General features: G+C 37.3%; 1 protein-coding gene across 1 annotated transcript in view; it reads right to left on the bottom strand.

The window, feature by feature from the left end:
- The window catches only part of RB1 (retinoblastoma 1), a 91552-nt gene that overhangs the window by 45702 nt on the left and 18085 nt on the right, over positions 1-27765 (bottom strand). The window contains exons 5-17 of the mRNA XM_009319982.1: positions 26338-26376; positions 25610-25677; positions 23944-24054; positions 21459-21607; positions 20651-20728; positions 17918-18027; positions 16365-16442; positions 12282-12369; positions 11537-11653; positions 10792-10848; positions 10672-10703; positions 10518-10594; positions 10106-10308 (exon numbers count right to left, since the gene is read on the bottom strand). Coding sequence (XP_009318257.1) covers positions 10106-10308; positions 10518-10594; positions 10672-10703; positions 10792-10848; positions 11537-11653; positions 12282-12369; positions 16365-16442; positions 17918-18027; positions 20651-20728; positions 21459-21607; positions 23944-24054; positions 25610-25677; positions 26338-26376 — 1207 coding nt within the window. The remainder of the gene's footprint in view (positions 1-10105; positions 10309-10517; positions 10595-10671; positions 10704-10791; positions 10849-11536; positions 11654-12281; positions 12370-16364; positions 16443-17917; positions 18028-20650; positions 20729-21458; positions 21608-23943; positions 24055-25609; positions 25678-26337; positions 26377-27765) is intronic.

A 27765-nucleotide genomic window follows, 5' to 3' on the forward strand; every position in this document is an offset into this window, starting at 1 on the left:
TCTAAATGGGTAAGCCTGAAGTCTCTGCTCAGGGGTTCAGGAGAAGACCACGCACACAGGTCCAGCCGTTAGTGGCACAGCACTCAGCTGTACCACAGGCACTCTGACAAGCAAACCCACCCCAAACGAAGAGCTTTGACAAAACCTAGAGGGATTACCTTTCTGGAGGATGGTGAACACTATGTCCACTCAACAGTTGTAAACAAGGGGAACGCTCATCCCTGACAAGGACTTTTTATTACTGGAAAGTTACTGTAGAACATACACTCAGTGATACAAACATGTAACTGAAATACCATACATTTATACAGTATAAAAGCAGGCACAAAAGCACTTATTTGGCCTACAAAAAAACAACCAAACAAACAAAACAAAACCCATGCATTTATGCCTGCAATAACTTAAAGAAAACGCAGTAAGCGGAGAGACAAAAACCCACTTCCAATGACATAATTCGGCAGTTTGAGTTTGACAAGATACTGTTATCCCCTTAAGAGCTTGAAAATTGAGCATTTAGCTGAAAAAAAAGCCCCACATTAGAATGTTTGTTTGGTATCTATTTTGCTTCCTAACAGAAGCTAATTCTATCTTGCATAGAAAAGTTAAGTACGGAAAGGCTCAAATAACACAGCAATAAGGATAGAAAGAGCAATAAAAGCATATGACAGCTATTCAGGACCGTGGCTCAGATAAAATAAACAAGACAAAAAACAAAACAAAGCAAAACTTCATTCTACCCATTTCACCAGTTGTGTTTCACTACAAAGATTCACAAAACTACAAAGTTAGAGAGCATAATCCCATTCAAGGAAGCAGCAGTAGGGATATGGCCGCAGAATTTAACCCAAGCATTATTTACTTTTGTATTTAAGGAGACAGCCACGTCAAACTTGCCCCAATTCAGTGACATTTTAAAAAATTAAAGAACTGCAAGTGTATCTCCCTGAATTCTAATATATTTTGTCCTCATGGGCAACCTTTAAAAATTCCTACAAAGTATTTGCAATGCAGATATTGCAATGCTGCAGGATGGAAAGCTGAACTTCAAACCATCTAGAAACAGAGTAGGACTAAAATGAAAGTCCTACAGCCGTGGTATGACCACCAAAACACTGGACAATATAAAAAAAACTTGAAAAGCAAGGATTCCCAGAGCATGATTGCACTATTTTTTGTTAAAATGTTACTAATAATCAGGGCAACCTTAAGAAAAAAGACTAAAAATACATCATGCTAACCAAGTCTTATTTCTGTGGCTAACTCTGTACTTGGGACCAGTGTAGACACAGGGAAGATATCTTTATACTGCACCAACAGAGCTGCAAGCTCCACTGAGCACAGTCTATAAAACCCATCTCCCTGTTACAGCTGTAAATCTACAGCCAGAGAGATCATAACACATCCTCTGCTTCTGTAGCCACACTGGTAACAGTACATGACCTCTGCAGGAACAGAAACCACAACAGTGATGATAGGCGAGATCTATAGCACAAAGTCACCTAAAGCAAAACTAGGTGTAATTAATTACCTCTTGTTAATATCCCCTTAATGCTGAAAGGAAGGGGGAAACGCAGTTATGAAGACTAGTATTAAGCGTATGATTCATTTCTACTAACCTTAACAGACAAACATTATACATCTAGTTTAGGTTTGTCATTGAGACAGATGCCCTCCACAGTCGGTGGAGAGAGGTACCTTCAAAAAGTGAATAATCCCATCGTAAAATACTTGTTTAAGATAAATAGAATTATTTGCTTTCTGGAAGTGCAGCTCTGTCTCAAGTGTAGAGGGAGCCTAAATACCTAAGTTATAGAAGTCTAACAATGTAGAGAAACTCTATACTTTAAAGCAGTAGATGAAGTACAGAAAAACTTAAACCCTTAATCAAGAATGGCATCCAAATTTCACAGAATGAAAACTCCGTAAAGCTGCTGTGTCTTAGGTAATCCCTTTGGTCATGTTTGTACTTGAATCAAAATAGCATCTTAAGGGTTGGGCTGACTTGGTATACCTGCAACAGATAAATCCGTTAATACTGTGCTAACATAACCAGTATCTTACAACCCCAGTGGGTGTTTTGTACACTTAGTGAGTGCCTACCAAGAAGTGAACACATTGCCAACACAGACAAAAGCAGGAAATGCAGGACCTCGGCATTAAGTGTTGTCTTCCAGTAGCCTAGAGGATTTGCTCAGGTGGTAACACCCAAGCATGAATAACAGCTTGAGTCATTTTCATGATAAATAGGAGTGGCGGGGAAGACTTTCAAAGTGATGGTGCAGACAGTGGAGACTACCATTCAATATCTTTCCTGGTTTTTCAATTTGCCTTCAGCTGTTAAGGCAGATAAAAGTTTCAAGCCTCAAAAAGCACAGCACAATTTCTATAAAAGGAAACTCTTCAGGAGTACTAGAAAGGCATGGGAGAAACACTCTTACATATTTTATTTATGCATTTATTAAAAAAAAGAGTGTGTGTGTGTATATGCTCAAACTAAAAAAGCATATAAACATATATATACGATACTATATGATATATCCACAAATACCCAAAAAGCAACTACCTTACAGACTTCTAAGAATGTGCCTTGTATCATAAAGGCAAAATCACAGAAGGCTTTCCAGCCACAGCTCTGACAGCTGAAGTGTCAGAGCTAATTCATGACCTTAAAAAAAAAAGAGCACATGCAGCAGAACCAGTATGATCCTTTAGCACCATCACGCCAAGCAGTAGCAGCGACCTCTCTCTCATCACACACGCTTCTGGAACACACTCATGATGCAAGCAGAAATATATTTAGTATGTACAGACAGAAAACCTCAAATCCAATTCTCAGTTCCTTCTTTAAGGTTAAAGCTGCACCCTCCTAACGTAACTTTTTCAAAAGGACCATGGCGAGCACATGAAATGGCATAGTTTGGTGACCCTTAGCACACTTTTTCCCCTGTAAGAAAAACCCTAGAAAATTCCACATTAGGAATCATTGTCCATAGCAACCTCCACGCTGAGGCAGGATACTAGGTGCCTAAAATCCAGAAGATCACAGGAGACGGGTGATGTCTGCAAGAGCAATCTGATGCCTGCAATTCCTGAGATGCCTGTTCTTTACACCGGTGAATTTCCCTAGGTGCTTCCTATCCTGCCAGTGAGTGTGCTTGCAAATGCTGTCATTCTGGGTAAGCCAAGCATTTTTTTGTGCCCAAAGTTGTCCCTCATTCACAAATTAGGTACTCCTATATCTAAGGAAAGGCAAAATTTAGTAGGCATGAAAGGATGTACTAGTGTATGTCTGACATACACTAGCTTTTCTAAGAGAAACTGGCTGCTGTGCAGAAACATGTATGATTCCTGGAGCCTAGAGGAGAGACAGCAAGGGAATGCGTGACTCATTTGCCAGCACTGAAGTCACTCATGTGATTGAACCCACGACTACAGCTGTAGTCGGTAACATAACAAGCCACGGCCTGTCCTAAGGCCTTGAGGGCAAGTGACAAAGCACAGCTTGCACCCACACAGCTGAACTTTCTCCACCTCTAATCTACACCAGCAGTTGAAAATAGTCCTTGAGCTGCATCATGCCCCAAATCTTGCCTAGGCATTGTCCAGAGGAGTGCTGACAAAGGCCAAAACATGCCAGGGAACACATTACCGACGAAACACCACCGATGATTGTGGGGCAATACTCAAGCCCAAACTATTGTCCCTTTGAGGCTGGTAGTACCAACACAACCCCAATACCCGGTCCTTGCTGCCTGGCCTTACTTGGTTGCCTATCAACAAGGTTTTAGAGCCATTCTTCTAATACAGAAGTAAACAATTTATCTAGTAACCTACTGTATAAAAAGTTGACGGTATGACCATTCCTACTTCTTCCAGTTTTAAAAGGAATGACTTAAGATGTCAAAATCAAAGAGAGGACTTCAAACTGCATGTAGACACCTACCTCCAGAAGAGGTGTAGGACTTCAGACATAAACCTAATAGAAAACAGTACTGAGAAGGATACGTACCACAAGAAAATATACTAACTCCCATGCCTAGATGCTCAATTCCTCTTTACAAGCACAGAAACCCAATTTTAAATTGTACACTGCATCCAAGGAAACAGGCACTAAGCACTCCAGTACAGTGAGCTCCACAATAACTCTGTCCTTGTACAATCAAAGACTAGGAGGCTGCATAGTTAAGCTTGTACTATACCAAATACTTAGGAGTACTTGCTTATATGTAACTTCTTACAGCTTTACCCTGACCTAGATTTGTCTAACACTTTTTAAGCAAATCTTAAACATACCTATTTAACATTTTTTTTCCTTAGTGCATGATCAAAGTAGATCTGCTGTTATTCCAGCTCAGTGAGTTTGTCATATTAATGCAATAAAATGTATTCTTTGGGAATACATGGTTTTCCTCAGGAACGCATTTCTGCCACAATGAGTGCATAATTTAAAACCAACAGAAGTCTTTGGTGTGAGATGAGGTATCTAAGTATAAACATTAACTACGTAGTTAGTTGACAAATACTTATTGCAAACATTGAGTTATGTTAAATCAATGATACATGATAAAACAGTACTGTAGACTTCATTGCAAATGTTTAATTGACAATAGAGACGACCGAGAAGAAGGAGCTGATAAAGGAGAAGCATTATGGAGCACAGTTTAGGCAATGCTACATGGAAGGAGTTATAGACACAGCAAAGTACACTTGCCTACTTTTGATCATATTTTAACCATTAAGAGAATTAACCTTGTAGAGCCATCTTTATCTTGCATCAGTCATCAAAACTCTGAACTGCATTAAAACTCTAAATAACAACATGTATCAATACTGGTGTTTCTTCTTCCTTTGAAAAATACAAACACCAATTAGGATAGAAAGTGCTGAAGAGCAATACAGCCAAAGAAGGCTACAGTGCCAACAGCTGTAGCGCAATGCACTGCTTTGGTTCAACATCTGTTTGTCCCTCACACATAAACAAACACCAAAAAAACCAGTTGAAGCTAGCAGACCAAATTAGACTGCGAATGAACTCCCTTTAGCCTGCCGTAATGCACCTTCCCATTCTGTTCTGGGCTGTTGTGGGGTTGTAGAAGGCGATGCAGCTGCCTCTCATCCCTGTTAACAGCAAAAGTTACCAGGCAACCTTTAAAAACTGCAGTCCTACAAGGAATACCCTTTGGACTCCTAGTGCTCATGTGGATGAGTTAACAAGTTAACAACAGAACATTTTGCCATCTGTAGAGCTTTTCAGGAAACCGTGGCTGTGCTTCTTTCTCTAGCCCGCCTTACTGGGCTGGCATGAATTACCTTATCTTTGGATCAAGGTTGCGGTTGGTCTGCAACTCCAGTGCAGAAGAACAAGACCCTTTCACCACCCCAGCACTGGGCAGCTGAAGCTTGACAGAGCAGAAGGGCTTCACACACCTCATCTCTGGCCCACCAAAGGCTGGCTTGCAGAAAAAGTATTTTGTAGCATGGCCCAAGCTATTTTAAGTATGCCAAATGTGATGATTTAGAACATGTGTACGCTCCACACTCTTCACCTACTGTACATGCGAAAAGGCATTTGCAGGAAGTACATACCCTAAGCAGCAGTATGGAAGAAATCTAATACCAGCCTGTTCCTCCCTGTTGACAGCTTATGAGCAGAGTGCAAGCTGAGAGGCAGGGAAATACCACTGGATTGCTTTGCAGATACAGATAACAAAGATGGATACCCCATAGGTGTTTACTTTCTTGAATGACACAGGAAAAAAAGAAAAACAAAAAACCAAACCCAAGTCATGCTGTTCCCAGAAACAAATGCATTTCAGGTATTACAGAAGTTTCACTCTTAAAATTGACCATGAAAATTGAAAGACTTTGTATTTGATTTACTTGCACTGAAAACCTGCTCTTCCCTGCTTCTTCCTAACGCGCTGTAGCAAGCAGTGACACTTGAGTCAAATATGTAACATGGCAGCTGAAAGGACTTTCTCTAAGGGAAATTCAGAGATTCTGAGATTTGTTCACACAACCTTAATCTGAGATATTCAAAACAATTACTTGTTTGACTGGCCACAAGAGAGATCCATTTGACAGAATTATGAAAAAGGCTGAGCATGAACTCCCAGGCTGGCAGGTAACAAGCTATCCCATTTCACAGGAAACAGATTTTAACTATGTCAGTGTTTAAATCATATTTATATAAATATGATAAAAATTAATCAAAGGCTATAGGCACCTTTATTTTTGAGTCTAAGTAATTTCAGTTCCCTTTAAAGTTACGAAATTAAAACAGTGCCCAAAATACTGCAGTGAGATGAAGCACAAATGTTCTGCAGTAAAGAAGGAATATTGTACAGTATAGTTCTATTTTGCCAATACAAATTATGCAGCACTATTACCATATTCTAAACTGACCTCCACACAATCTGCACCTGGAAGCATTATAACCTCACTGGTAGACAATATTTGAGTGGATAAAAGGGGCTTCTTCCTTCAGGGTTCAATAAAGATTTAAGGAAAAGGAAGTTTTTTCTACATGGTTTAGTCAGTATGGACACTTGCCATTTTTCAAAACTAAGAATTACTGAGAAAAAACCAACTTTTTTCCACCCTTTATTTTGTCTGGCTATGCTTTTTTTGTCAAAAGAAAGGTTGACCTAGAAAAGTTACATCTCCTTCCTAAAGTACAGATGAATAAATCAGCTAGCTATGCAAAAGCAATAAACATATTCACAATGACTAGCAAAGGAGTGATATATTATCTTCAAATACCAGTAAGAAACAGAATCCTTCACATTCATTCGATACAGCTTCCAAAGTCAGATAAAGACCAGATGCACTTAAGACTTTTTTCTTCAGAGAAATTATGCAAGGCGTTTTTCCTCACAAAAGCCCTGTGACAAGTAAAACTACAATAAATTCAAGCTGTTCTGTATTCAATTGCTCAGTCCCTTTAAATCTCATATTGAAGTCCTGCTTCCTAAAGCAGTAAGGAGAATGAGGAAAGACTGGATAAATACAGACCTGACTTTCCAAAGAGCAGACAAGCCTTGTAATGAAATGTACTACCTGTGGGGGAAGATAAGAACTAAACAAAAATATATGGCAAATAATTGGGGGAATCGGAGTTGGATTATGCAAATATTTGTAAATAAATGTATTACAAATGTTTCCATTCTTATTTACCAAGCTAGAATTTTTTGCATATGCTTTACTCATTCCACTCTTTTCTTCATTTTAACATTTTTTTTGGGGAAAAAAAAAACCAGCAACATTCTCTAACCATATTAGGAAACTTGAATCTTCTTGAGATTCCATCTTTTTTTGGATTATCAGGTAATTTGTTTAACCCAAAGCAATCACTTATGGCGAGATATTCTTTATGACTAAAGCAATAGTCATCTGGCTTTTCTCTCCTCCTTTTTAGAGTGTTTGGAGGCAAGAGACATTTACTGGTATGAACTACACTTCTCCAATTACCTACCCTTTCTTGAGGGAATTGCTAATTAAGCAGACACATTGTAAATCTTGTACACCATTACATGCTGACAATATCCAGGTAGTGAGGCAATATCCAGGTAAGGAACTTGCAGAAGAATATGGTAAACCACTCCTTCATTCACTAGCTGAACCTTTCTGGGACACCTGACCTCAAGAGCCTTGCAAGTCAGCCATGGAAGCATTTTCTCCTGTTGCTAAGAAGTTGCACTTTTCAGACAAAACCAGCCAACATTTAGATGTGAAGCACGGGTGGATTTTCTGCCCTAGAGGACTCATGACTTTATGTTTCTATGTGCAGCCTTACAAAGTACAGGCCTCAGGTCCTTCACTGCAGTGACCCAAAGACTCAGCAAGACATTTTAGCATAGATAATGTTTCACTACTTCTCGTCTCCTGAGCCACCACTATGCAGTCTGCCGCTTACAACTCGCAGCCTTTCCCTTACGGGCAGCTGGACGAGGCAATGGAGGCCAGCGCACAATCACAGGGTGCTTGCACACTGGCTCCAACTGCCGTAGCTGGCTGCCGCAGCTTCCCTCAGCTTTTGAGGGAACCCTGCTGTGCCCTCTAGTGACAAACCTCCTGCAACAGGAGACTGCAGACTGTCCTGTGCTTGGGGAGATCCAGGGGAGACACGACGGACAGGTCAATGAAGTAGAAGGGCCCTTGGATACATGTACTGCACATTTCTTTTTATCCCCTCTACTGTGCTCCACTCCACATATCTTACTGCCAGTAGACGGTCGTTGTAGGTCCCTTCCAACCGAACTATTCTATTAACACTCAAATCAGCTATATAAGCTACCCCAAAACAGTACCAAACATATACCTCTGGCAACTCAAGAAGATAGATTCAGTACATTAAAGTACATACAAACAGAGCACTTCGAAAACTTGAAATAATCCTGCGCTTGTTGTTGATGTTATAATTTGTTTCACAAAAGCCTGCAGCTATACCCATAATTTTTGAAAACACAATGCTTTGGATTTTCCGTCTGAAAGCGCTAGTCCTAATCAGACATCTGCACGTGGTGCTCAAATTACTGTGTAGAAACTGGTAGATATGGCTTATTGCTGATCAGTAAGCTGACTCCAAACCGGTTTGCAGAAGGTAACAGGAGCCACTTTTTGCTTGTAGAGAGTCAAACATGGGTATCTGTACCTCTGCCTTTTGTCCTCAATGTTACAATTCTCAAATAAGCACTTTTTATATGCCTGCAAGCTTCTTAAAATACTGCCTGCCTCTTGAAACACTGCCTCATTTACCCTGTTTCTGTAGGCTCTGGTAAAAGGCTCTCAACCTCAAGTGCTTTCAGGCAGTCTTATTCAAAGAACGGCAAAACCATGAAGAAATTCATACAGCAATGAAGAGGCCATGTGCATTTCCCAAGACACCAAACAAACATGCAAAAGCATTACAGGGGGGAAAAGTTATGCTCTGACACAGCAGCTACAGTACTGCACCAGAAATCCTGGGGCACAGAGTGCCGTGCTGATGAGCGTGGAGCTGGGTACACAAGTCTTGGCTCCCCCAATGGAAAGGTCACCTTCATAACAGGGCACATTCAGGGAGCTACCTGACATGTGCCCATTGACTGTGTTGGCAAAGGAAACCGAGTGGCAAGGGCTGGTTGGCATAAGGCGGTCCACCAGATTCAATTTGAAGCATGGCAATTGCTTCCATGCACCCCTGAGGCCAGCATGGTTCTGAGCTAGAAACCTGAACATGGATGGGGCTCTCGCTGCTCAGGCGCAACAGTATTCCCCAAATCCAGGAGTATAACCCCGCAGCCTGGTAAAGTATTACCCATACTAGAAAAACGTTGACTTTTCACTCTGAAGTCATACACAAACCAAATGCAGATTACCCTGAAAAGAAAATTTGCTTCATGATTAAACTATCCCATTAGCTATGGTGTACTGTGTTTTTTAAACTTCCTAGAACTATAAGATATGGGATGGGTTCTTAAATGGTTGCTTTATGTGTCTCTGGTCAAAGTTAGCAGTCTTCATAGTCTCCTATTTTGTGGCATTAATAGTATATTTTTGGTTTATAAGTAACATACAATATAAAGAAATAATGTTTGATTTACTGAGATCCAGCCTAAAAAAACAACCCAACCTCCCAGCATTTTATTTTAATGGCATCCAAAAATACTAAAGTGACTGAAGCGCAAAGGACAATGCAAATCAATATTTTAAGTACTATTAACAAACATATCAGATGCACAGAACTAAGGCCCTGTTGCCAAGTGGGAATAGCAACTGGATAAAAATTAACTTACAAATAAAAGCATAGAATTTATTGCCTTGTCTTTGGCACCAAAATACCGTTTAAGGGTATTACCCTTAAGATTCATGCCAGACTAGTAAGATGATGTTGGCTTACAATCACGTAAATCAGCAGAGCTATGTTGACTTCTTCCCCCGATATACTCCTTTTTTTCAAAACCTGAAGACATGCCAAAACTAATCTTGCTTTGCTCTTGTAATTTATTTTGCTAGAAATAAATCTCAGCAAGACCACAACTTATTTTATAAAGTTGGGTGTGATTTCCTTTTTCTAGATATGCCCGTTATACAAGGACAAATACTACTTTAAAGCATTACTTACAGATTGCCAAGCAAGAGACTCCATAATTCGATGTTCACAGCGTTCTAGATGCTTTATCATTTCCCTTGTTAGGCTTGGCTCTGCTTTAATAAAGCTTTCAATCACCTTGTAGAAGTCAAAAGCTTTTAAATCAAATACATTGAGGATCCATGGGAAAGACAAGTCTGTTTCAGCACTGGTACCATCACTTTGTGAAGCATTTCCTGCAGGGAAAACAGACTAAAATTATCAAGAGTACCACATTCTTTCACTTCTGATGTTTTTCCCTTTTTGTATTTATTGAATCATTGCTAGTTCAGAAATTTCAATGAGCACTTTTTTTTTTGCTATTTACTGTATTTTATGTATTAGAACAAATGGCAATAATTATCAATAAAAAACAATGCTATTTAGGACTTTAGATTCAACTTACTGCCATATGTAGCCATGACAACCTCAACAGCACACGCCAGAAGGGATGTGTGGAAGACGTTATCATTCAGAAGTTTGCTAAGGAGAAAGAAAGTTATTAATACTTGTCCTAACACTAAAATAGCACACTTTGATAACAAGTTAGGGGCACATACCTGAAATTCTGCACTGAGAGGCGCTCTTCCTCCTGAAATATATAAATCAAACCAAACTTGTGAATATTCTTAGTATTTGTAAATGCAATGCCAGTATTAAGCTACCAGTACTAAACTTACCGACTTTAGCATAGACTCCATTACTCTGTAATATAGACGTACTCCAAGCTTATATCTCTGTTAAAAAAGATGAAATTCAAGAATATTACAAGCAGTTTTAACAGACTACAACAGGCACACTCTCGTGTTTTAACAATTCAGAACACTTCCGTTTTTTGGAAGAGCCACTAAAAAGAAGTCATCATCCCCAGTTCCATTTGCCAATAGCACTGGAGAGGCCTCAAAGGCTACCAAGGTTTGTGACTACCCCAACCACATGAAGACTTAATCGAGTGTTTATGTTGATTCACAGCTAACAGGATAAAAAGCAGGGCTGACAGACATGAGACTGTCGAGTACAAACTTGGTTGGATTTGTTTTCCAAAAGTCCTTGTTGAAAGCACAGCCGGCCTACTGATTTTGTAAGGAAGTGAGTCACCTTTTGCAGTTTTTAGGTTGTTACCTAAATGAATGCAAATATATATTTCACTAAATGTATTGTGCTCAGCAATTTTCCCATTCTTCATAAAAGTATTTCCAACATATTTCCACACTGTTCCTATTGCTCCTTATATATCAAGAATAATTTGTTGAATACTATCTTTACAGCACTTCAGAAAAAAAATATCTGTCCATTCCTCAAGTTGAAAAGAATATTGTTACTTTACCGTTATTGATCTGCACTGAAGGAGGACAGCCAGCAAGTCAGGTCTCATATTAGCTAGTACCAACAGAGTTCAAATGAGTAATACTCAACAAAAATTACCTGTGAGCCAATTTCAGCCCATCCCTGTCCAACTGCTTCAGCAAATTTCTTTTTGAAGATGTGGTCAAGACTTTCCACTCTTTTCAGGATACTATCCTTAGGATTCACTGTGCAATTCTAAAAGTACAGGAAGGAGGGCAGGGGAAGGAAAGGCAAAGAAAGGACATTTTACTTCAAAAACATTTTAATGATTTAATCACATTAGGCCTGCTTCATTTTGTAACATCTCTCAATCAGCTCATCAGCATAAATAAAAGTGGAGAATTTAAAAAAAGATAGCATCATTGTAGACATTCAACAATTTCCAGTAACTACCACTTCATGTCTCACATGCAACAAGCTACAACTAACCCAACTAACATGCGAGTAGTATCACCGACGTTAATGTCTTCAAAGTTAGAAATATGCTTAAGTTGCTGAATGTGGACATCCTCCTCCTCTTCTTTAACTCCCTTTTATATCCCCTTCTTTTTCCATCTGATACATACATAAATAAATCTTACTATTTAGCACAGTAACAAAAAGATTTAAGAACTTGTAAGGTTCCAGTACACATCAGTTAGAAAGAAGTGCTTTCTAAAATAAGTAATTACATTTAAACCATTCTAATTAAAATGTACTTCTTCAAAAAAGTGGTTGTTAATAAAGGAGTTTCCCAAAACATGTGCATCAGATCTACAGGTGTATATTTTACTTGAGTGGTAATTCCAAGAATCTTTCACAAATCTTCATTCTTGTCACTTACATTGAAATATATGATGAGAGTATCTGACGGTTTATCAGTTGCTGAGTTTAAAATCATAATCAATTGCTGAATGTTATTCATTGCAGCTCTGGAAGAATACAACAAAATGCATAATAAACATTAAGGTTGGCTTGACAGTTTCCAGAAACTGAACAGCAATTCTACAAACAAACAAAAAAACTATTATTTTAGTTCTCATCCCAGTTATCAAGCAACCTGCTGGGAAAAAACGTTGCACTGTGTTAACCATTGTGAATTCTAATAATCTAATTTATCTAATCATCTAATTATTAGAATGATTACAATCCATAAGTAAATAACCAAAAGAACATAAATTAAGTAATAAACACTAACGAGCACTTTTAAAAGCAATAAAACAGTGGAATGGCAATCCTTGTATGTGAAAATACTCAGTTAAATCAAGCAACTCCCTAACAAAAACCCTCTTTGGCTTTTGTGCAAAAATAATACAAAAGAATGGCAAATGAAGACAGCTTTTATGTTTCAAGTCACCTGTTCACAAGTGTAATAAGTAAGATGTATTAAAATATGGCAGTTACAAGAAAATACAGCCTTTTTAACACAGATGCTTTGAAAAACCCACATTTTTCAGAGGCAGAGCTGTGAACATTCCTATTGGCAACAGCATGAGAATAGAGTCTTCTCCCTTGCTGGATCTGAACCAAAAAGTCACATTAAAACTTAAATTCATACTTTAACTCCAATTCCTTCTATTTCCAATAGAAAGGCTACAATTTTTGTAATTGTTATTCTACCTGCTATATCTGTAGCTAGGTTAGAAGGATCTTAAATATAAAATCTTCTTAACTTTTAAAGTATTATGGGTGGGGAAAAGGATGTAGACATTAAAGAAATTTTTCAGTGTTCCCAAGAAATACCAACAATATCTTCTTAAAAAGTAGAACAAAAATTCTTTATTGTCTAGATGAAAAGTAGATAAAAAATGAGTAACATTTTATTAACTTGGATATATTGAAGTATTGAAGTATGCCTCCATATACGATCTTATTGGCATTATTTTACAGGTAGAGAGTAAAAAAAAAACAAAACCCAAACAAAAACCACTGACATCAAAACTATTTGTATCTCCACTTAATACCTAGAATTTTCTTGCTAAAAAACAGATTCAAAACCACAAGTAATATCCATTGATTCATATCCAATGTCTTAACGTAGAAAACTACTAAAGCTAACCCAAGTAACAGCAGTATTTCAGAAAAGCTGTAATAATTTAAAGAATTAAGAATACTGTGGAGAGAAGTGCATAGGATCCTGTTGTTTATTCCACAGACAGTTAAATGCCTTGTTAGGGTGAGTGTATTTCTCTCTGAAGAAAGCATTTTTCAGTTTCTCTTCTAGAACTGAAATCCTGATGACAAACATTTTTTATGATTTTCAGAAAGATCATTATTTTAAGATAACAGAACATGGCCTCTTCTCAAGTAGCATGTACTATCCAGGAGGTGACTGAAATATCTATAGGTGGGAAAATAAGAACAATAATGATCTTGTCATACAAGACAGGAAGGTATGTGCATAAGCTAGCATCTAAACAGCCCACATTTCCAACTTTTGGGGATATCATGTATTGTTCTGCCTTTATTATTTGCACATGCATACAGAACTAATAACAAATCCAGTGCATCCATAAGTACTAATGTGACCCGGCTTTTTTTAAAACATGTTTCAAGTTGTGTATTAAGCAATAGCATTAAGTTTCTGTTCTTTTAGAAAGGTTAGTGTAACAATAGTATTGTTACTTTCTGAATTTTTCATTGTGGTTTTTGGTGGGGTTTTCTTTGTTAGTTTGTTTCAAATTTTTGTGCTGTTTAACCTCAATTTGGCTCATATTACTCAGAAAATAAGCAGAGAAAGAAGAAAAATATGTTCAATCATTATAACTGTAGTAGTGCAAAGATGCGTTTTTGTTTAACCTACTTTTTAGGAGGTTTTGGTAAAATCACTTCTGCCAAAACTCTACTAGTGATAAGGAAAAGCATAAAGACAGTGGAAAAAACTAAAATGAAAACACAACCCATTCTCATTATGCTCTGACCTAGTACTTACATCCACTTTATCTACTGCTTTCTATATAAATGACCAGATACAAATCCACTGATGAAAATTATTAGATTCTCACCAATTTCAGGGGGCTTTAGAGCAGATTCTAAGTGTCTAGGTCCAGAAAGAAGGCATAATAAGAAGATTCAAAGAAATAAGTATGGTGCTTTCAACATAACCTATAAGGGGTTCTACTTAATGCAGGAAGAGTTGATGAGAGACCTTCCACTCTATGCTGGTGATTAAAGGTTTACTGCCATCTAGTGACAGTTCTGTGGCTTTATGAAAAACAGTTACTACAGCCCAAATGACTGCTGGTGAATAAGCCTTCAGTCTCAAATGGCATCGGTTTTGGAAAACTCAGAGAAAAGCCCAAGTGTATGGAGAGAATCTAAATATATCACTAGACCTCCTCTCAAGATCAAAATTGGTTTAGGACATTTCAAATTTTTAGCAACACAGAAACTTGGTACTCCTGGACTTTAAGACTTCCGTGTCAAGAACTTTAATGAAGCATCTTTCACAGTGTTAGAGGGCTTTTTTTAATGCTAGTATAACTGAAAAGCGTCAATAACAAGCTCTCTACATTTGTCAAAAATGGGATTTGTTGTCAATGGCCTTCTTGTTAAATACACCGCATGTTATAGATGGTCTAGTTCCTGATACCGCACATTCAGTCTGGGAACCGATACGCAAGCTGATGCCTTTATGGATAAAAAAGCATTGCTGTTTTAGTTAAAGATGAGAAGCATAAGACTAAAAGGGACCACTAAGGCAATCAAATACCTTTTGCAGTCACAGGCGATCAAAAGTTCTTTCATATACTGATCAATATCTCAGTTGCATGTCTCCTTTTATTATTTTTATGAAGAAGCTTTTCAGAACCTTACTGTTGGCTAGAACACAATTTGTTTCTGCAGATGGCATTTAGTAGATTTATAGTGGATGCACAAACCCAGATTCTAATTCATTCTTCCACGTGCATAAAAACACTGTAGAAGTATTTTTAATAAAAACAAAAATAATTTTACTCATTTGAGAAAATTGATGTAATAATTAAGTGTACAATATTTTATCTTCTCTCAACAGCATGCTAAAATGAAAGGCATTTATACAGCAAGCATGGAACAAGAACTTCACTGTCCGATTTTATTAAACCTGACACCTTAAGAATGAGTGCCTGTGTGAACACTTCTCTGTCTGTCCACATAGCACATGGCATTGCAGTGACACAGCTGGTTAGTTCTTGAGTGTCCAGGAATTTCCAAGCACCATCAGGCAAAAACACACTCATTTTTTCAAAAAACTGTGTGGCACAAGGGAAAAATGGTACATGCAAATCTCCTTTCCTTTGGTTAACTGAATTCAAGCTTGCAGTTTTTCTGCATTTGATTGTAGATCAAACAATCTCCAATTAATACCACATTTCTACCATATCTGTCCATTTCCCCGATAGACCAAAATATGTTGGAAGTCTACTGGAACTCTGAAATGTTCATCTTTCCAGTACAGGAAAAAAAAAAAATGTTGGCACTCTGAAATGTTAATCTTCCCATACAGAAAGAAAACAATACTAAGAAGAAAAAGAACATGGGAGAAGAAATGTGTGTGCATATACAATTTGGTATCAGGAAAGGAAGCCAGAAGATACAGAGCTAGAGTAAAGATGGGAAAGGAAGATGAAAGTATAGCAGACAAAAGTACTACCATGGAAGTGTAAAGTGCATTCTCACAAGAACAAATACAGTAATCTATTTTACAGACATCTTGCACTTCTTAGACAACTCAGAAAAAGCTCCCCCTGTTTTCCAGCAACTTCACCAGGAACTGAGGGCACTCAGCACCCCTCAGTACATGCTCACTGCTCATTAGTGACCAGAACCACATCTGTTTTATGAAAAACAAAACAGTTGCTTTAAAATTAAACCAACTACTCTAAAGATGAATATTTCTACTTAGGATATTAAGCTGTGTTCTTTTGTTTAAAAGAAAAACTCATACCGAACAGGAGTCTGTGGAAGTATAAGATTAAGTTCCTCATCTGGATTGTTTTTTAGTGGTGTCCTCTCCAACTGTGAGCTACAGAAATGGAAAACAAACTTATGAAGAACTAATGTAATTCAAGAAAGACTGTTTTCTATGAAGACTTATTAATCTGAAGAGAAGATTGTAGAACAGATTTTTACAAGATCTAGATGTCCAACCACTCCAGTTGTTAGAACAATGTAATTTAAATTCCCAAGTAGATCTGCTTTGAGCAGGATGTTGGACTAGATGACCTCCAAAGTTCCCTTCCAACTTCTGGATTTTTTTCCTCCCCTAGAATTCTACTTACAAACAGCTTAATTTATATGTACAGCTGGTATTAGCTCCATTTTGATCCAATTTCAAATGAATGTATTTTTCTAGCATAGATAAAGTCACAAACACATCATGAGCTCACATCAAGTTATGGAAACGTTGAATTGTCAGGAACCACTGAGTTTTAAGTGTATGACTAAAAAAATCAAAGAGAATCATAGAATAGTTTGCGTTGGAAGGGACTTTCAAAGTTCATCAATTCCTACCCCCCTGCAATGAGCAGGGACATCTTCAACTAGATCAGGTTGCTCAGAGCCCCGTCCAACCTCACCTTGAAGGTTTCCAGGGATGGGGCATCCACCACCTCTCCGGGCAACCTGTGCCAGTGTTTCACCACCCTCAGCATACACAATGTCTTCCTTATATCTAGTCTAAATCTACCCTCCTTCAGTTTAAAACCATTACCCCTTGTCCTATTGCTACAGGCCCTGCTAAAAAGTTCGTCCCCATCTTTCTTATAAGCCCCCTTTAAGTATTGAGAGGCTGCAATAAGGTCTCCCCGAAGCCTTCTCTTCTCCAGGCTGAACAACCCCAACTCTCTCAGCCTTTCTCCATAGGAGAGGTGTTCCATCCTTCTGATCATTTTTGTGACCTGCTCCAACAGGTCCATGACATCTGTATTACTGAACAGCACCAGGGAATGTGCCTAGGCACTGGTACTCAACTGTTTATTCTGTTAAAACATCCATAGCACATTTCTGTCCCACGCAAACCACCATTCCCCAAACAATTTGTGGGTACAGGTCAGAAGTCAGAATGGGCTGAGGACCACTCCCAGCAGGCAGCTTCCAAATGCCACCATCTGGTTTTAGGAAGGAGGATCTGGACAGTGAGGACGCAAGCCATTCCATGCCAGCTGGCCCCCCAGTGCCATAACACCGCCTCGGGCATATCTAGTCAACTAGCATGACAGGGCCTCGGCCGCCTCCTCCTCCCGATTCCTCAGCTTCCCCTGGACGACAGGGGCTTGCACAGAGTAAGAATTAGAGTAGAGCTTCCAAACATTTTAGGTAGAGTCACAGTCATATGTTTTCTAATTTTTTAAGCGATAATGTAAAGCAAGGCTGGCGATGCCAGAAATACCTTAGCTGGACTACAAATCTAAGAGGTCAACAGGATACAGAGAAGGGGCGGAAAACAACGCAAGTTCACATTTTCTATTATAAAATGAAAGCAGTAAATGGAAATATTACCATGCTGTGACATCAGGCTGTAGAGTTTCATCATGATCCAGAAATAATCTTGCGTCTATATCTTTGTTCTTGAGATAGAGCTCGTCATACTGTTTCGAGAGAACATCAACCTCAAAAAACAATGAAAAAAAACCCCAACTTTATTTTATAGGAACAAGTTTGACAATTTACTGAATAATATAAGCTAGTCCTACCTCATGAATACAATGCCGAAATGCTAAGAGAATGACCTTGGAGCTCACAAAGTCACTTCTTACACAACAGCTGAAACATACCAAGGAAAATTATCACTCCCACACGCAAACAAAGATAATCTTTTATAAGAGAAAACAATCCAAGATCATGAGACCTTTTTGAAGAAATGTAGGTCTTGACACTGTAAAAGAGCTAAAAATAGCTACAGTGGGAGAATGCAGACCTGCAAATCAAACTAACATTTCCAGGCTTTTAAATCTTTCCTTACAGAAAAAAGAGGTGTCTCCAGGAGCAGGAAATGTAAAATAATTGCCCTTAGAACAGCTGTCGGACAATCGGCTCGGTCCCTGTCTCTTCTGGTTTGGAGATGAAGACCAAGACCCAAACTCAAACCTTCTTGTTGTGAGTATAAGAACAGTTTCCCCATTTCATATTAATATTTGTACTGATGTAGTTCTTAAGAGACATACCTATTTCTACAAAAACATAGACCATTATTTCATATCCACATTGTTGTTTTTTATATTACTGGTAAACGTTTCTTAGTTGATTAGATCCCATATTGATATGACTCCATTTCACATGGAAAAGTTCGTTGGGTTTTGGTTGGGTTTTTTTTGGTTTTGAGTGACTAACATTAACTAGAAGTCTGGAATTTTTTTTATCAGTGCCAGATACTAGCCTCCACTTCAAATCTGCTGCTGTGCTCCCGCAGAAGTAGGCAGTCACCTCAATTATCTGTTCCCTGAGCCCTTAAACATACTAAATGATGCTGTGCTCTGGCAAATTCCTGCCAGAAAAACAGGCGACAGTGCATAATATGAACACAAATTAGTCTCCTCCCAGTCCCAAGAAAAAGCAAGCAAGCTGCAAATACCTTCTACACAGCTTTGCTCCTCATCCTCTCCTTTTACCTTTGCCAAATGAATTTGCTCCAAACTGATCTCATGGTTAAAACTTTGAGATTAGGACTATTAAATCAAAGATTATCTTTCAATTCCTATTATCACTTTTTTTAATTTTAAAAGTTCGTTATCTTTTCATTTTTCATTATCTTCCTAATGGCTTATGTGTTCTTTTTGTCTGAAATATTTCAGTATTTCATAAACTTCTAGAAAATTCAGATTCTCGCTGCAAAAAACAGCAGCTCTTAGACAAAATGGCTGTACTGGGCTAACTGGGAAAAAACCTTCAGCCAAAAATAAGAATTCTGTATCAATCTATTCATCAGTTCATAAAGCCTGACCATCAAACACACAGTGAAGACAAATGAAATACCAACATTAAGCCTCAAAAGCTTTTCTTGTTTTGGAAATAACATTAAAATTTATCAAAATCTCAGTGTTTTTTTTATGAACATTAAAGTAAATTTAAATGTCCCATATTACTATTGTAATATATCCCCTATTGTACTGATGAACTTGGCTACAACTGGTTAGTTGGAGTACATATATGAACTGACTACCTCTGAAATACAGCTGTAACTTTCTGCTTTGTTTTAAAACATCCCCTCAGGCACTCAAGTTTCAGGAGCAAGGATCATGTGACCGGATTTTTCTTCAAATGCATCATTTTATAGAATTTTCACCAGCAGAGTCTTAGACTGGTAATTTTGATACTGCGCTTAAATTGAGCAGCCTTGGATGAGAACCCTCATTGATTTGAGAATAGGCTGTATAAGGACCTTTGCCTGGAAGTTCATACAGGGCTTCCCAACTATATATACCCGTAAATTAAAAAGTCTAAACAGACTGCTGATACCCTGAAATTAATTTTGGAAGAGATTAAGATCTTTAGTGTATTTTGTCCCAGATTGCAACAGATTATGAAACTGAACAGAACATATACTTGGCTGAATCTTGCAGACCTTCAATCTAATAAACTTCAGAGCTGCTTATTTTCAGGTGACCACATCTATCGCTGACCCACAGCTAAACCTACTCTTTTAAGAATGATGGATGTAAATACATTGCAAGAAGTTACCTACTAAGGCACACTCTTGCATGTGATTGCATAGAGGTAGTGTGCTGCATCCAGGCTACAACTCAGTAAGATAAAAGTAATTCTGCATGGACACAGCAGTCCAAACTCTGCCAGTTGTGAAACTGAGCCTAATCTTTTGGATCTCTCTCCAACACGACTACAGTAACATGTCTCAATTACATTTAAATTAAGGTGTGTAATTTAAGACTGTATGCATTTATAGCCTGACTTCAGAGACCTGATATTGTAATAGCTGTATTTTAGATTAATGGCCTCACCAAGATCATGGATATGCAACTCCTATGTCATGTTTTGCTTTGAGCGAAAGCACTGGTTCAGCCTCAGGAAATTCATTTATTAAATTCAAATGTAAAAGCTAAATATACTCCATGAATACTGGAATCCCTGCTAAGGCACATTCCTGAAGAACAATGCATTTTGCTAGATGATTTTAAAAGAATCTATTAGAACTTCATCAATGCGTAAAGGGAATCTTAAGCAATTTGACATGAAGTAAAGCACTGTTGTTGAACTGTCTTAAATTCCTCCAATTACCTCTGGTAGTCCATTTGAAGCTACAATACCAATAGAATTCAAGAAAGGAATAAAGCTTGTGAAATACACGTTTTTGACCTAAAAAAAAAGAAAAAAGCGTAACATTAGCAATGTACAGAGGCAGCCATGCATACACTGCTTTCATGTCGTTATATAAAGAAACTCAGATACTTTTGTAATGCACTGTGCTTTGTTTTCAATAAAGCAAAAATGAAATTGCTTACATATCCAAAACAGTGATATGCAAGCATGCAGTGCGTAATCCATTGCTGGAACATTAAATGACTAAACTGGGAAAGAACTGCACTCTTCCCAGCCCTCTTATATTTCTGCTTCCATCACCTGCTTGGATATTCAAAAATCAGTCCTTTTTACACAGGAATAGATTTATCAGCAAAGGAAAAGGGGAATGGGGTCTTTAAGATCCCCCACAGAAGCAATGTGCTTGTTGTGTACGTTTCCCCATCGTGGGATGCAGCTGTGAAACCCCATCAGAGCAGCCCTGCATCCACACGCTACATGCTGTGATCAGCCTGTAACTTCGTACTGCATTCTTCACAGTTCAGTTTCCCTGGCAAAGTTATCACCCACACCAAAGGGCTTGTTTTTTGTTTTGGGTTTTTTTGTGGGTTTTTTTTTAACTACCTACTAGAGAAACTACAGAATGGTAGAATACCTTCACTATTGAACTTGAGAGAATAGTTAAGCAGGCACAAGTATTGAGATTTAAAAAGACCACTGAAATAAATGCATATTCCAGATGGGGTTTAACAGCAAGATCTAACAGACTTTAAAACACAGGCATTACCTCATCTAAATTACAATCATGCTCTTTACAAAGGACTTCAATGACTTTTGTATCGGTATCAATTTGCTTTGAAGTACGTGTACTCCTGTTCTGACCTCTTCTTGGAGTTCGAGCTGAACCATTAACAGTCACTGCAGTCACAGCAGACTCTGGAAAGATAGTCAGAACCATCATAAGGTTAGAGTCGTCTTAAGAAAGAAGAGATTTAAATTTTTAAACCTAAGAGATTTAAATTTTTATACGATTTTTCAGGTCCTCTTCTTAAATATTTCCCTTTTCATCTGTTCAGCTGGGTAAGAAACCTTCATTACAGAAAACCTATACAAAAAGAAAACTAATTTTTAAATTCCTATATCAGTATTTGGATATTTTGCTTTTAAAAAGCTATTCAACACAGAATGTAGTAGCACTTTTTGTACATAGCTGTACATTAGCATCTGTTTTGCAAAGCTAGGAAATCTTATCTTTTCACAGATGAGTAACTGTTTTTTCTATTTTTACAGAAATGTAAAACAAGGAGCTGAAAGAGTAACTTCACTCTACATGTCTGAAGGTCAATAAAAGTAATGCAGGACTTAAGTGCTGGTGGGAACCTGGAATATGGTTCTGCAGGGAATTCCTCCTTTCCCCAAATACCCCCAGGCAAACAAGTAGGAACAAACAAGTTCACCTTGAAGAAGATATCAAAAAACCTTAATTCAGTGAGGTAAATATATTTAATTTTGTTAAGCGCAAAGTAGCTGGCGTCAATATTGTCAGCTTCAAATATGTGAACTATATTAATAACGTATGTTAATATCATTAAATATTGTTGGTTTAAAACTGACACTCTGATCAGCATGCTGTTCTCATCTGTAACTACACTGGTATTTGATAACTGTTCTGAGAAAATCTGACAAACTACACTGCTCGGGTGGTTGCATCTTAATCGCCCTCAACCGTAGTCAGATCATAAAGCTTGACATCATTTAGCACAACATGAAGCCTCTTGGTCACGAGGATTTGAACAATACATTGTGTTACTCGCTAAAAGAATGAAGCGCTGTTTGACAGTTTACACAGCATCTGCACGTATCACACAGCTTGAAGTTAGAAATCTAATGCTTTACACTTATGACAGTGACACCCATATTTGCAATGTAGTCTGAAGTGGCAGCGTTTCTTTTCAAGATACAATGAACAGAACCAAACTGTTTCTAATAATGAGCTCCTAGTCTTCATAGTTTCACTAAAAAAAAAAATCAGTGTGAACAGAGAGTTCAAAACCAGGTAGTTTCAATTCCGTGTTCTTTGAAAGAGATCTGCTTTATAACCTCTGAAATAAGCAGTAGCGTATGTCTGTCCCACTATTAAGGACAAATTTAAATTCAAAATAGTACTGGAGGAGGGCAGGGATTTGCTTGCCCCAAGTCCATCCTTTCGCATCCTTTATTTGTCTTGGCGTTAGAATAAAAGCAAGGTTATTTGTTCTTACCTGCAACAAATAATTACTAGGTCAGATAAATATCCTCCAAAACACGGAATTTAAAGAATATAGCAGTGAATATATCATCTATTCTATGACATTATGACCCAAGTGGATATTTAGTTGTGAAACAAAGAAATAAAGCAAGTAGATTTAGGCTGTAAGTACTAGTGTCGCATCCAAACCCAGCAGAGGATAAACTAATTAGTATCAAAAAATTGTTTTCTACATACTGTGGCTCCAAATGCTTCAGTATATAATTCCATAGCTTGCAGAAGAAAATATTCAACAAAAATAGAATTCTATCTTTGAAAGCCAACATAAATGCTTACTTTCTCTGTCTTTTTAGTGAGGTTTTCCAGGTTTTAGGTATAAAAACTGAATGTACAAAAAGTTACTGCTGAACAGAAGTTTCTATAGTGAAGACCCATTATATTTTTACTTAAAATAGAGACACTTGCTAATAACAAAGGGGATGTAATAAAAGCAAAGCTATCTACATTTTACCTCTACCGTTTTATTTTGAGCTATCAGTGCAATTAGGTTTTCTATCCACCGTACATTTCTTTTAGATGTCTGTACAGTCCGGTATCTTGCACATTTCTGTTGTCATCATATTGTTATATGTCAATGAAATAACAGTCATACCACCATCTCTTTGGTTTGTAACTCAAAGCAAACCTAAATAATAGTTCTCAGGCATCATCTACCTAGAACCTGAATTCTTTTAGCGAAGTAAAACTGCTGTTTTAACAAGCCCCTGAACAACTTGTATGGGCAGAGGACATAGCAAACGGATGGTCCAAACAGAAAAAAACCCAAATGATATTAAATACGCTGCCACATTCAGATAATTTAATTCAAGTTCACTATCATCTAAATTGAACTAAAACATCAAAAAATCCATTTCAATAAGCTTAAGAAGTTTTTCTATATTAATTATGAATGTTAGCATTACTCTTAATAGAAATGTAACCAATTTACTTTCTACTTTAGTGAACAAAAAACTAAAATCCTTACTGTATGGTTCCTTGAGCATAGCAGGAGGTGACAGTTTGATAAAATAATCTAAGACACACAGCAACAACTGGAAAGAAATCACCAAGTCATCTTCCACTTGCAACACTTTACCTGCAAATGTTTAAAAAGGTAGAGAAAGCCTCTGTGAGATGGTTGACTTAATTTTAAAAGTAATTTTGAAAAAATAAAGATTTGGAAGTTCATTTAATAAAAACTACAATTAGAATTCAGAAAGCATCATGCAGGACACCAGCGTTCTTTAAAGGCTATTGATTTTAAAACTCATGGTTCTTAAGAGGTTTGTTGCTTTAGAGATAGCATACATATAAATAAATTTACTGTGCATAAAATTCCTACCTCTCAGTGCTCCTTCCTTATTTCTTTTTCATTTTACAGTGGAGTAACTGTGTAGACTACTTTACCTACATGTACCTCTTGTTTCTGTGCAATTCTTCCTCACTTTCTTTTCTGTGGTCTTACACAAGCTTTGTGAAAGCTGCTAAGTATTCAGAAAGTGGGAGTTGCTAGTATGTAGTGAAGAGAAATTCAAAACATGCTATCACACTGTATGCTTAGTCTGTCAGATTCATATGAAAAGACTTAAAAGTCACACAAATATTAGCATGAAGAGCACTTTTAAAACTACATTATTCCAGCTGTTCCCAAATTATGATTCATATGCCAGAGAAGACCTACAGGGCCACTCCAAGACGGCGCGCATCACCACGAAACATTTGGAAAGCCAACAGCGACTCAGAACAGCTACAGACCACTACTTGTGCTCTATTTACACGTGCAATTTTTGTATTTATTTTCTATCAGAATTAGCAAGCATCACCCAGGCGCTCCTGTCACTTCATCTATTTGCTGCTAAATTTTAGCTTTCCTTATTCTCAATGAAAAGGCAGGCTAGAAAAACTCTGTGGGTTTTGCTTTATGCTTATGCTTAGAGACTTCTAGTGAAAAAGCTCCACGAAGCTCAGCTGATCCAAGACCGATTTCGATGGCAGAGATGTGTACACTTCGCTGATAACACAGACCTGGAGTAAGCAGCAATTAAGATGCATGATTCATTCCTTTTTGTAGGAATAGTACGATGAGACAGGACTCCATGGACTACTATAATTGTTTCATTACTCAGCTTTAACTGGAACTTCAGCCTTTTCAAGGAAGAATTGTAGTACATATAATTTCAGGGACTTCTCTTATAGTAATATCTTATTATTGTTAAATTTTATTTATTTATATATTTATATATTTATAATATATATTTTTATATATTTATAATATACATAAAACTATTTAAAAAATTCTGCCAGTCTTTTCAGGTAACCATCCATTATTAAAATATTGGCAGATTATAAAGCACATCAGAATAGACTCAAATACAGAATACCAACCTTCAAAGTACAAAAAAAAAATCTTATAAAGCTTGGAAAAAATATATTTATATACACAGGAAGTAACAGAAGTTAAAAGAATAGCCAAATTGTACAGAAAGAAATATTACTGAGCAGTTATAAAAGCCACACAACAAAAACATTCTGGGCCTGTACTATGGACATTTGTAATAAGGATGCCAGACTCATACTGGACACGTAAAACAAACCCATAAACTCAATTCAACAATATTCATTAAAATAACTGTCTTTTAATCAAAACTCACCTTTTGCCAGCAAAAAAGTAATCCAGTAATTTTTTAGGACTAATACAGAACTGAGTTCAGCAGAAATCCTGTAGAGACACAAAAATAAAGTCTTCGCATTAACAGCTCTGTAATAATTTAAACTATAATGTCTGAAAACACGCTTCAGTCTATGGAACAATTTAAGACAACATGCAACATTTCCCATATAGTTAACTTTATTAGTGATCTCATTCCATTCCCTATGTAATTATGACTACACATTTGAAGAAATTAAGTCTCTGTAAAGCCATTCAAGAATCAGGAAATATTTGTATCATCCTTGGAAAAGAAAGTGAATGTGGATAATTCACTTAACTGTTACGAGCTGTTTTCTCTCTTGTGCCTTTGACTAATGCCCTATTCTCCAGTCACAGCATGAACGCAAGCTCATTTGGGAGTTGCTAAGGCATCTTTTCATCCATTCATTTGTTGCTATGATTAGGAAGCTCACTCTCCAAATGTTCGTTTCCACCATGCCGAGACACCCGCCCATTGGGTGGCGATCCTTCATGGAGGAAGTGATCAAATATATATATATCACTTCTGCAGCTTTCATCATCTCTCACTGAAATTCAAAGTCCCCACTAAATCTAAATTAAACACATGACATAGTATGACTTAGGTCAATCTTAATGGGTTAACAAATAAAATCCTGACACATTTTTCATCTTATCTTGACAAACACAATTTAGGAAAGTCAAACTTACTCACTACTAGGTTGTTCCAGATAAATAAGGCCACAAGTCCTAGAAAATAAATTATTATTTTTAAACACTTTTCTAAAAGCAAACTGTGTAATATCTCTGACTTCAATGTAGTAAAAAAATATGCCAGTTCACAAAACATTATTCTAACTTTAAAAAAATGCTGACTCTTAAAGAACAGATTAACAACAGACCAACTAAAGCCCTGCCAGAGCTGAAATAATGCTATTGCTTGCATGCTTATGTCAAAGCTTGCACAGCAGAACAATTTTAATTTGGTATAATAAAATTTGTTATTGTTTTCTTCCAGAAAGACAGGATTTGTATGTACATTGTTACTCAGTGGCTTGTAAAACACAGCAAAGTATACACTACAGCTGCACAGAACACTCTATAAAAGGGCATTTTAAAACCTTTACTCTTTCTGCAATGTCACTGCAAGCCTTGTGGTATAATATTTCTTCCTAATTATTCTAGGTACATGTCACTTCAATAAATAAATTCAGTTTCTTCGAAAAGAAAATAGGAAAAACACAAATTTCAAATCCTTCTGTTTAAAAAAACTGTTACTGCAATTCAAGTTTTGAAAAAGTAAGCAAGTGAAGAAGAGTTAGAGGAGGGACAAAGACCAAAACATGCCTGTGTAAATCTGCAATGACACTTTTATAGCCCAGAAAAGGCTTGTAATGGGTAAAAACAAATTATTTACAACTTTCATAGAACTTTATAGCTTTAAGGCAACTATAAACTTCACAAAAATGTTGTGATAGACACATTATCCAAGCTAATGGTAAGTGTGATTGATTGGACTTTGAAAAGACAAATAAAACTTATATCACATTTGTGTCTTGATTCTATAAACTACCAAGGGGTGACCTGCTAACCCCTTTCAAGGGTCATTTAAGGGATATTTGAGAGCCTTTTGTGGTTTGGGAGGAAAAAGTTACAGTGACTCGAACTCCTGTAAGTGAAAAATACCACAGCGCTCTGAAGCAACGGGATCAAGTAATGCGAGGATCATGGAATGATGCTTCAATGTTTAATAACATGAAACAGTTTTCTACTGGTATATGCTATAGAGAATTCCACAGACTGATTAAAAATTGCCTCAGAGGATACCAGATCTTGCCAATACACATCTACGCTAGCACACATTAGCCTGTAAAAGGATCTAAAGCCTTTATCATCTCTGTCTTCACATTAAAGCATAGAGTGCAGCAACTTACCACCTTGGAGTAACAGCAACTCAAAAAAAGCATCTATTTGAGAATCTCCTGATTTTCAAGTTACACACAGAAAGCTCTTAGCACTCTGCTGTAAGCACATTCAATTTATTCTCTGCAAAGAGAATTCCCCTCAATTTTCATTGTATGGTCAGCTAAACCACTTGGGAAGATCTACCTTGATTACAAGTGAGAACGGCTAACAGAG

The sequence above is a fragment of the Pygoscelis adeliae genome, unplaced genomic scaffold, assembly GCF_000699105.1.
Source record: "Pygoscelis adeliae isolate BGI_AS28 unplaced genomic scaffold, ASM69910v1 Scaffold32, whole genome shotgun sequence".
In the NCBI taxonomy this organism is placed as follows: Eukaryota; Metazoa; Chordata; class Aves; order Sphenisciformes; family Spheniscidae; genus Pygoscelis; species Pygoscelis adeliae.